Source organism: Helianthus annuus, chromosome 3, assembly GCF_002127325.2.
Source record: "Helianthus annuus cultivar XRQ/B chromosome 3, HanXRQr2.0-SUNRISE, whole genome shotgun sequence".
Classification (NCBI taxonomy): domain Eukaryota; kingdom Viridiplantae; phylum Streptophyta; class Magnoliopsida; order Asterales; family Asteraceae; genus Helianthus; species Helianthus annuus.
Window position 1 is genome coordinate 140,183,797 of NC_035435.2, and position 11,889 is coordinate 140,195,685.

General features: G+C 36.6%; 1 protein-coding gene across 1 annotated transcript; it reads right to left on the bottom strand.

Annotated features, from left to right (window-relative positions):
* Positions 1–366: 366 nt before the first annotated feature.
* LOC110929702 lies at positions 367–5,477 on the bottom strand. The gene is made up of 9 exons (XM_022172880.2): positions 4,249–5,477; positions 3,953–4,082; positions 2,648–3,204; positions 2,171–2,251; positions 1,980–2,078; positions 1,786–1,899; positions 1,614–1,697; positions 1,463–1,534; positions 367–816 (listed from the first exon to the last, which is right to left on the bottom strand). Exons 1-9 carry the CDS (start codon positions 4,564–4,566, stop codon positions 556–558), a joined length of 1,716 nt encoding a protein of 571 aa, XP_022028572.1. The 5' UTR covers positions 4,567–5,477; the 3' UTR covers positions 367–555.
* Between the last annotated feature and the right edge of the window lie 6,412 nt (positions 5,478–11,889).

Below are 11,889 nucleotides of genomic sequence, written 5' to 3' on the forward strand. Positions count from 1 at the left end.
GTTTTCGGATGAACTGTAGTATATTAGACTTTTTTGTTTGTGTTCACTAATGTTAAATTGTGTTTGTTTATATGTTCATTTATGTTTGTTCAATCATGTTAATTTATGTTTATTCGATATGTTCAGTTAATTTTTTTTGTTTATGTTCATGAACTATTCGATTAGTCTGTTAAACGAACAAACATAAACGAACACGAACATGTGCGATTTCTTAACAAACGAACACGAACATGCCTATGTTCGTGTTTGTTCAGTTTGTTTAGAGGCCTACTTTTTGCCAATCATAAAATACATATTTTATAAAAAACTTCAGTTCTTATCCTAAGCCCAAATGAATATGATAGCATTTATGAATGAAATTAAGGGGACCAAAACTGGAAATGAAATATCTGAGAGCATTAAGTGTCTATTTAAATCGGAGCAAGAGTTGTGATGTTCACTGTACCATGACACAGACAGCTTTATTATCATACATTCATGATCAATCTAATGCACAACACTATTTACAACTCCATTCCCATTTCTCATTCCCATTCCCATTCCCATTCCCATTCCTCATTGAGACATCCGATGTTTGGTTCCTTTCTTCTGAGGTAACTTAAAGGGTCCCCAGCTTTTTCTACGTTTCGAGGTTTCGCTAAATAAACCAGAAGCAAGCGCTTGCTTAAGCCATAGCTCAAACTCCTCATCTTCATCTGCCATTTTCGCATCGAAATCCCAAGGAAACCTGCTCGAGTTGGATCTCTCGGGTTTCTCCAGTCCCACCATGTTTACATGAAACGTTGGTCGATGTGTATTTGGCCTGCACCCCATCCCCTGTACCATTCCAAACATATTTGTTACATAATAGCGCGTATGCATGGTCTTAGAAGTCATATAAACCAAAACTTTTTTGCATGCTTTGTTGTATGCAAATTAAATAAGGGCTGCAAACGAAGCGAACGAACACAATTAAATTGTTCGTGTTCGTTTGTTAAGAAATATACGTGTTCACAAACTGTTCATGAACACTTAACGAACGAGATTTTATGTTCATATTCGTTTGTGTTTGTTTGTTAATTTTAGGCAACGAACGAAAACGAACTTTGATGAACACAAATGAGCTCAAACTAATGTTCATGAACGCAAATAGAAACAAACGAACACAAACAAGCATTCAAGAACAGAATATATAATACATTGACACTTGATATATATTTTATTTGTCGGAATTTTGAAGTACTTAAATAAAATATAAAATATAAAAACTAAAAACACTAATGAACTAGGGAACACAAACGAACACGTTACCAAACGTTCACGAACATAAACGAACGAATGGGGCCTCTGTTCATGTTCGTTCATTTAACTAAACGAACACAAACGAACTTCCCGCCAAATGGTTCACTAACTGTTCGCCGAACGTTCAGTTCATTTGCAGCCCTGATTAATACATTATCACGTAAAAGTACTTGGAACCAACCTGGCAAATGGCCCATTCTGAAACATCAAATATTTTGCTCTCGGCACAAACAAAAGCACGCGGTATTTCCACCTAAATCAAACGATACCACAATCACCAAAACATGTAATATTTCAAATGACTTGATATTGATTCTTGAAAAAGCACAAACCTTGTTTGGACGATCGAAGCTGAGGGAGCCTTTGTATTCCACCCACCCGTCCCCGTCCTTGGCTTGATGATATTGACAGCAATCCTGAAACATATATAAGTCTTGTTAACTTCTGCATTAATTAAATAAAATTCATTATCTATGTTCTTTTCTTTCGAACACTAAATCCCACCTGGCACCATCTTGCCTTCGACTTTATCCTATTTGTACATATCCATATATGCGAATGTCCACACTTTGTGCATTGTATTCGTCTTGATTCCACGGAGCAGTAATCAGGATTCTCCTGCATTAAACCACCCAACAAATGTAATCAACATACGATTATAACATCTTGACGGTTCCTATATCTTTATAGCGTCATACCTGATGGGAAGTGCTAGGAGAACGGTGAGACAGTGACTTTGATTCTTTCTTTCTCAATTGTTCATCATAGTCTCTTTTCTTCAAAGAATCAGAAAGAACCTAAAAATTCGTTAAAAAAAAAAAAAAAAGTTATCAGTCGTCAAAAAAAAAGCGTATGCAACAGATAGTGGAATGAACTAGAAGAAAGTTACCTCATATGCACATTGAACCTTTTTAAAGGATTCACTTGCCAGCGGGCTTCCCATATTTTTATCAGGGTGCACAAGCATGGCCTACGACACAAACATCAAATATTATGAAACGGGTGCGTACGACAGAACAAAGTTTATAAGAGATTGGGTAAATTGCATTTTACGTCCTTTAAGTTTCAGTAAAATTTCAGGTGTTGTCCTTTAACTAATGAAATTATAACGTACGTCCTTTATGTTTTAATTTCTTTACAACGGATGTCCTTTATGTTTTAATTTCTTTACAACTGATGTCCTTTATTTTTGTAATCTTTTTAGGGAGAAAGGACACCGCCTGTAAAAAAAATTAGAACATAAAGGACATCCGCTGTAATTTCGTTAGTTAAAGGACAGTGCCTGAAATTTTGCTGAAACTTAAAGGACGTGCATTTTACCCTAAAATATTCATGAAACAGAAATAAAATTAAAACAAAAACCTACCTTTTTCCTATATTCTTTCTTCAACAAAGCAGCATCGATTTTCTTATAACGCGATAAGCCTAATGCTTCATAATGATCCGCACACGCAATAATTCTTTTCATCTCATTAACTGCATTTACATCGGTTTTCACCACAGCAGCCGGAGTTGATTCCTTCGGTTTGTTTATAACAACTGGTGTCGGATCTGGTTTTTTGCTTAAAGGTTCACAGGGTTGCACCTTTTCGGGTTCAACAGTCGGTTTCGCTTTCTCTTTCTCGGTTTCATCCGTAGGGTTCACCTTCTCGGGTTCATCGGTAGAATCGAAGAACTCGCTCTCTGTTGGTCTGATTTCATCTTCAACAAATGAATCTGGAAAATTCGGTTCCTCGAATTGTGTTTTTTCACTCAATTCGTCACACCACTTGAGGATGCAGTTTAATGCATCGTTAGATATGAAAGCAAGATTAATCGATACCAAAAACCCGGACCATCCAACTTGAACTTTTACACAATGTAGAGCGTATAAGGTTGCGACTAAAACTACCAACTGTGCATGTTTCCGGGAAAACAAGTAACCTGCAACAAGAATACAACTTTAAGTTTCAACGCACAATCCCAATTCCCAAACACGTATGTTTGTAAACGAACCGAACGAACATGAACAGGGGCGTGTTCATGTCCGTTCGTTTAACTTTAACCGAACAAACGATCGAACATGAACAGTCAAACAAACGCGTTTTCGTGTTCGCACATTAAGAAAACGAACGTGTTATGATCGTTCGTTAACAACACAAATGAAAAGTTAACGAGCGTAAACGAACATAATGGAGCGAAACACCAACTAAAAGTAAACGTGAACATCATGTTGCACCTAAAAAACTAGTTAAACTGTACTAAATTGTATTGGATGGTATTTTAATTACATAAAACTAGACTAAATTGTAATGACCTAACTTTTTATTGATGAATATATAAACAAACATAAAGGAAGAAACTCAAACAGACGTAAACTAACAAACATAAATAAACATAAACGAACGTAAATGAACGAATGTGACATGTGTTTATGCACATTCATTTAACTAAATGAGCAAAAAGTTTTGTTCATGTTCGTTCATTTGTTAAATTAACGAACATAAACAAACCTTCCACCGAAGAATTCACTGCACGTTCGGTTCGTTTATAGGCCTACAAACAAGAACACAAATTTCCCTATACCCAAACACTAGAAACTACACAACAATCAGCATACCAAATCACTTTCAACTTTACAAAACACAATGCCAAACACCCCATCAATAATTAAACTGGAAATGAGACCTACCTCCAACAATAAATAATGTGCCAGTGATCCAAAAGTTCCCATACATCCACAAAACCAATATTGCAATTAACCCTACTATAAATACACCAGGTGTGTGGCCCAGGTAGTGGATAGCACAGGCAGCAGCACCCTATCAAAATTAATTACACTGTTAATGCCATCATATCCAAAGAATTTAAACTAAATTGTTAACAGAATAAAGATTCTAATTTCCAAAAAATACTTTCTTGCTAAATCTACATCTAAATTCATGAAAAATCTTGTAAAGGTGAAGTCTTTATAACTTGGTAACTTACCATACACAAAAGAACACATAGAACACAAGACATTGATGTCAAACTAAGAAAACAACTCCATATAATCACAAGAAGTGCAGCTGTACCCAACCCGAAAAGCGATCTAGATCCACGAACACAACAATCTTTCCATCTAACCAAAGAATACCACAACACCTTAGCCAGGGTCCAACACCCTCTGCAAACACTGGGCCAATGCCGAGCCAATGAACCAGCAACCGCATTGTTGAAACACCAAACAGCCTTCATTACTGAGTAACAATGAGTTTCTGACAATACCCATTTCCAATCTGGTTTAAACAACATAATGTCTTCCATGTTTATTGATGCGTCATCTCCCCCATGGGTTGTTTATAAAATTGAAGAAAGATGCAAGATTTGTAGAAAAAGATTTATATTTCAGTATAGAGATAGCATTTCCCACATGGGTTATTCATGAATTTGAAGAAAGATGCAAGATTTGTAGAAAAGATTCATATTTCACTAGTGATGTAGCATTTCCCTAATGGGTTTTTCATCAAATTGAAGAAAGATGCAAGATTTGTGGAAAAAGATTCATATTTCACTATATATGCATCATTTCCCACATGGGTTATTCATAAAAATGAAGAAAGATGCAAGATTTGTGGAAAAAGATTCATATATCACTACTGATGTAGCATTTCCTTCATGGGTTATTCAAGAAACTGAAGAAAGATGCAAGATTTGTAGAAAAATATTGATATTTCACTATAGATATAGCATTTCCCTCATGGGTTATTCATGAAATTGAAGAAAGATTGAAGCTTTGTGAGAAAAGATTCATATTTCACAGAGTTGTGTTAGTAATGACAAGAAAGATGAAAGATTTGTAGTTGTTTACTTAGCTGTTTTCTTTGTCTCATATAGACAATAGGGGATTCTAGTGGTCGGATCTTGGAAGAATAAATTATAAATGGAAAATAAAATGAAGATTCAAGAGGGTTTGCTTTAGTTAACCGGGTCAGAGGGGAAGATGGATAAAAGGAAGAAGCTTGAATGGAGGGTTGTGGTCCGTGACGGAACCCTAGAACTTTTGGGTTCACTTTTCAGGCAATGCTCGTGAAAGGGAAGGAGCAGGAAAAGGCATTTGAGGTCCGTGAGACTGGACAGAGGAGGGTGTTTTGTGGGGGTGGGTGGGTGGGTGGTAGGGGGTTGGGGGGTTGGGGGTAGGGGTGTGGAGGGAGACTGTTTCATTCGGTGGCTTTTCTGAGTGATGGATTATATCCTTGGGTATGTTTGTTTGTTTTTCATTATATTAGTATTTGGTTATAATTAATTAGATGCGTTGCATAACTTTTGAGATAAATCAGGGGTTGTTTGTTTAGCTTTTAATGGTTTAGGTCTTTTACTAGTTTAGTACTTAGATCATGTTTGGTTTAGGCTGTTTGTTTTCCTTTTAATGAGACTCTTAATAGTTTAGACTTCAACTTCCTTGACCTTCCGGCACTGGGCAGGCGTCAGCCCCCATACATGGTCTTACGACTTTGCGGAGACCTGTGTTTTTGGTAAACAGTCGCCCGGGCCTGGTCACTGTGACCCCCTTTGTGAGGAGGCACCCCTTCTCCCGAAGTTACGGGGCTATTTTGCCAAGTTCATCTTTTATTGGTTCAGCACTTAATGGTTCATACTATTTGTTTCATGAGCAGATGTCTGAATGGTTCAGACATTTGTCTCTGAATAATTAAGCATTATACAGAGTCTGAATAGTTAAAGACCTCTAAGACCACCCGTAGTGGGGCGTTATTTTTAAAAAAAAATTGAAAAAAAAACGCCCCAAAACGCCCTCCCCCCCCCCGACCCCCCTCTCCACTACACTAGGCGTTGGGCGTTTTTTTATTTTTGAAAATTTGCATGCTAGCGTTTTAAATATAAGCTGAAGTGATCAAATGGTGGCCAATGGGGAGTTGTCAAGTGTTTGACTAGCCAATGAGCAATTTCTTTGTTTTTTTTTTTTTGTTTAATGATTGGAAGAGGCATTATTCCCACTACACCACTTTTGCAATAACGCCCTATGCTGACTGGGATGACACGTGCCGGATAATGCCCCATGGTGGGGGCATTATTTTTCTTAACCACTACGGGTGGTCTAATCTGAATTGGTCAGACATTTGCCTCTGAACGATTAAGCATTATACAGGCTCTTAATGGTCCAGACCTTTTACTGGTTCAGCACTTAATGGTTCAGAGCTCTTACTGGTTCAGCACTTGTTCAGCACTTAACCATTCAGATGTTGCCAAACAGCCCCTTAGCTTTTCAAAACAACTTATTGACTTTTCCCCTCACAAAATAGTTTCACCCAAACACTTTTTAACTTTTCAAAAAGTCAATAAGCTAATAAGTCACTAAAATAAGCAATTCCAAACACCTTCTTAATGGTTCAGACTATTTGTTTCGTGAGCAGATGTTGGAATAATTTAGATATTTGCCTCTGAATGAATGGTTAAGCATTATACTGAGTCTGAATGGTTAAGACCTCTTATCTGAATTGGTCAGACATTTATCCCTGAACGGTTAAACATTATATTGACTTATGTTTCAGACCTCTTACTCGTTCAGCACTTACCTATTCAGAAGTTGCCAAACAATCCCTTAGTATTTGGGTATAATTAATTAGATGTGTTACATAAGTTTTGAGATTTGAGATTGAATTAGTAAAGTTTTGTATTTTAAAGTCTAATAGAAGTTTGTTATGATACAAGTATACCTTATGTTGACTTATTTTAAATTGATAAGTTTGTTATGATACAAGTATACCATATGTGACTTATTTTATATTGATAAATATACACTAATAGTATTTGGGTATAATTAACCAGATGTGTTAATTTTCAGTTTGAATTAGTAAAGTTTAGTTTTTTTAAGTCAAATTGATGTTCCTTTTTGAAGTTTTCGTTTTGATATAAGTTTGTTATGTTGAAGTTTTCGTTTTGATAGAAGTTTGTTATGATAAAAGCATACCATATGTTTACTTATTTTAAAATGGTGGATATACACTAACAACATTCCATAAAATAATTTAATAAATCAAGTTTATGTTATTTTAGAGTGTATCAAACTTAGTCAATAGCCTGCTTAAAAATATTGGAAAATAGAGTGATATAATAAAAGATTGAAGGTCAAGTTATCATTAACCTTTTTCAAAACAATCAATTACAACTAAGTGTTAAGTAAACATGCAATAAGTTATGTCGTAACCCCCTTCTAAGTTATGTTGTAACCTCTTTTTAAGACCAAACATAGTGGCTTGTGGTTGGGTGGACCACCAACAAACAACCGCCCCCATTTCTCGTCGTAATGCATTTTTGGTTGGTCCACGGGATAGAGGCCACGAGATGAATTTTGCGAGAATCAAGGATACTAGCCATGTGGATGGTATGTTAACCAATCTCATTTTTTCTTAACTCCAAACCTATTAACTTCACGTGTCTCATCACTACACCAGTTTACCCAATTTCAGCCTGATGACGTGAACGTCACATGGTGTAAAATGGCATTTTACATATCACACCACTACTCATGGTCTAAATAACAAACTCAATCCTACTAAAGATAAAGCTATGGGTCTTATAAATTTCATGCATCATTCTACAAATCCTTAAAAGGTTGAATGAAATATCGGTTGTATGTGTAAATTGTGATAATTTACACAAATACCATGAATATTCAATAATATAACTTGCTTTAAATAAGGTTCGATTGATAAACCCTACCCAACTTTTAGGGCATGTTTCGCTAAGCTTATTATAGTTAAAAAGAAATTTTGGAAAAGGACTTTTGGGAAAATGACTTTTTGAAAAGGAGTTTTTAAAAAAAGTGCTTGGATTAGTTTATTGATGTAAAATGACTAAAATGAGCATTCTTTTAGATATAAGGGGGTAAAGAAGAGGTATATTGGTAATTTGTAGTTTGAAAAGTTAAAAGCTGGCCAAAAAGTCACAATATTGTGACTTCTTGAAACCTCCTTTTTCTTCTTTGCAAAAAGCCATTTCTAAAAGGACTTTTGGCTTAGCCAAACACAAAAACAACTTATTGGCTTTTTGATAAGTCAATAAGCCAATAAGTTGTTTTGAAAAGTTTAACCAAACATGCTCTTAGTTATTTAACTTTAAGGTTGTGTGTTTTATGATAGCTCGATTGAGATCGCGGATTACATCCTCACGAAATGCGTTTTGGCTTCGGCAGTGTGGCAATGGGTGAGTCAAAGGTGCAATATTCCTAATATATATGTTTTTTCGTTTGGGGATCTTTGGAGCTTCATGACCATTTGAGGGTAGGAGCTCAAAAAAAGGACAGTGGTGCATGAGATCTTTATCATTTTAAGTTGGTATACTTGGAACACTAGAAATAAGGTGTTCTCTAATAAAGACGGGAAGATCGAAGACATCAAAGATAGCATTAGATTGTAAAGTTTTTTTGTGGCTTGAAAATAGATCTAGTTAAGTCTATATCTTGGCGTGATTGGTGTATCTTTGATTTTGTGTAGTCTGATGTAGGGGTGCCAAACGGGTCGTGTTCGTAGGTTGGCGGGTTCAACCCGACCCATACTCGAAAATTTTAGACGAACCCGAACACGACCCGAATATTTATGGGTTGACCCGATGTAACACCTCGAAATTTTGGGTCCAATAATGTGTTAACACGTGTCATAAGTTTACACGTGGCATTAAATATTAAATAAAGGACTAAAGTTGACAAACCTTGAAAGTTTGTAAATTCGAGGGTTATAAATGTCAACGAAGGGTAAATATACGGTATAGTAACCCTAAACGATGCTCGTACCTTCAAACGAATAAATCATGGATCGTACGGAAGCGAAACGCGGAAGAAAGTGAGAGATTACAAGCTACAGGGGTTAACCGTGTCAACAGGTTTAATTATACCTCTGAGTGGCCCTTTAACGCTCCCGAGGCCTTGTAACAGTATTATACACTCACTAGAATATATTGTATAAATTCTGCGAAGTTCCGCTTTAAAACGAGAAATTACGATCGAATTCGTATGAGAAGGGTTAAAAGCGTCAATAATGAAAGTTAAGCCTTTCAGAATAATTAAATAAACTAACCAGGGACTTAACTAAGCGAGTAAATAACACGAGGCCCTTAGCAGTAAATAATCAAGGGCCAAATCGCAAAGTTACCCCTTCAAAATCCGAAAGGTCAAGTTAATGATTACTAAAGATTTCATTATTAATTACTAAAGATTTTGTTACCCCTTCAAAATCCGAAAGGTCAAGTTAATGATTACTAAAGATTTCATTATTAATTACTAAAGATTTTGTTACCCCTTCAAAACCCGAAAGGTCAAGTTAATGATTACTAAAGATTCTGTTATTTATTACAAAGATTTAGTCATCATTACAAAAGATTTAAAATCTTTGAAAAATAACCCTCTCGCGGGCCGCGTTGCGTTTTGGGTTAAGTTGAGGCGGGCCGCGAGCCTCCTAAATTGTACGCGTCTGATGTTGAACTCAGGCGACCCGCGTACAAAGTGCATGGATCTTCCATGCGGGCCGCGTCAGGCGCCCAGATGCAGAAACATGCTCAAATTGGCTGTTCAGCCTTCTAAACGCCATGAGATGCATTTAAACCCTGCCAATTGGTCCCTAAACAACCCCTAAGCATTAGGAACTCATGTTGGAAGGTTGTGGATAGTTGGGGGACCTGTGTGTCAAAAGTTGTGATGAAAACTTTGCTATAAATAGGCATGTTATGTGCATAAGTTTCACCACACCTCAAACACTTTCTCTTGATCATCTCTGGAGCTTCCAAGCTGTATTCTAGCATCCTATTTCGTGTTCAAGCTTCTGTAAGTCGTTTAAATCCTTTGTGGTTTAGTTTTACTTAGTAATATAGCTAAAAATCAAACCGTCGTAACTACGGTTTGACTTCAAGATAAATCCTTAATAGCTCAGTCTTATGTCGAATCAAAAATGGTTATGTGTTGGTAATTATGTGGGTAATAAACCTCTGAAAGGGTTCCCCACGATCACCACTCTAACTATGTCAAAAATCGAGTCAAACGAATGCATAAAAAGTCAACAGAATTCCATTTTAACGATTCTTGCATAATCTATGATATAAATGATATGAAACCCGTTTTGATAATCATAAAACATGATAATAAGTATATAAACTTGTTGCGCTCGTTTGAGTCGACCATTTGCTATATTGAACCGGTTCGGAGCCGAATGTCGCAAAAGTTTGACTTTTGTTTTGACTTCAGTTCTGACCCGTTTTAGTGAGGTATAGATATGCCTTAGGACTCTCTTAGGACCAGGTCACATATTGGAATGAACCTCTGCGATCGGTTCATGAGTTATCCGAGTCTTTTGCGCATTCCCGTCATTCGCCTAAAAGTTGACCGTAACGGCCTTTTGAAATTAAAACGAGTATTTCGGATACGTGAACGGACCAGAACCTTGCTTAATAAATTATAAGCATGTCCTTAAAGTTTCACGTCAATCCGAGGTCTAGAATGAGAGTTATGCTAATTAGCGCAATTAAAATAAACTTTTGTAATAAACGGCGCAATTAGCATAACGCCCATCTAAACCAAGATTTCGTCACCAAAACTTTTACCCACTGTTATAAATTAATATTTTGGGAATTTTAAAGATTTTTAATAATTTTTACCTTGCTCATAACCTGCGGTTATGGCTACGGTTCGGTAAATACCGAATATGCCCTTTTCGGCCAAAACATGAGTTCTACAAGGTCTTTTGACCCGATTCCAGTTGCCACTGATTTGAAATAATAATTAAAGTATTTTAGACTTTATAAACTGTTCGGGAAACTCAGATTTCCTGTAGAACTCGAAAAGCCCTTTTAAAAGTCTTTAAAATGACCGAAACACCCCTACGGGGCATAATATTAACTTAAACTCGTTACGGGCATCACGGAAGGTATCCTACTGATACCACAACCTCTTTAAGGCATATTGACTTAGGAAATAAGCGTAAGACTCTCACGGTTACCCGTTGCGCCTATTGCGCGCACGGTTCGGCTTATGTAACTGGTTTACATAATTTAGCCGAAACGGGTCAAACTATATTGTTTTAACCCCAAAATCCAGAGTATGATTGTTATACCCATATGAAACAAGTCTTCAAACTTGTTGGGTCAAAATCACACTTCATTCACGGTTTTCGCCTTTCACGCGATTAAACCGTAACAATTCTTTAAGACTAACCGGTCTAAGCTTAGGCTTAATTAAAGACCCGTTAGCATTCTAATTGGTTATTTATACCATCGTTCCAGACTAGAGCCTTCCGGTAAATTGTACCTACGCTTACTTAAGTGAATACGGCCGAGTTATTATTCTTGCTATTTTAAGACATGAGCTAGCTCAGGTAAATACTCTTAACTTATTTCCCTATACGGGCTTGGGATACGGTATAATAATACCGCTTGGTCGGGTATTGAATATTTAATCGGATTGTGATTAAGTTATTGAGGTAACCCGGTTTAATCTGTATTGTTTGAAATAAAAGCCTTTAGGGGTTAATGACCATGTCCCGGATATCCTTGACATCATTGTATTATAAAATGGTCACGTCTTATGCACGGGGTGTAGGCATACACCTGACAGTTGCATAAGGGAAACGGTATCTCACGCTCAGT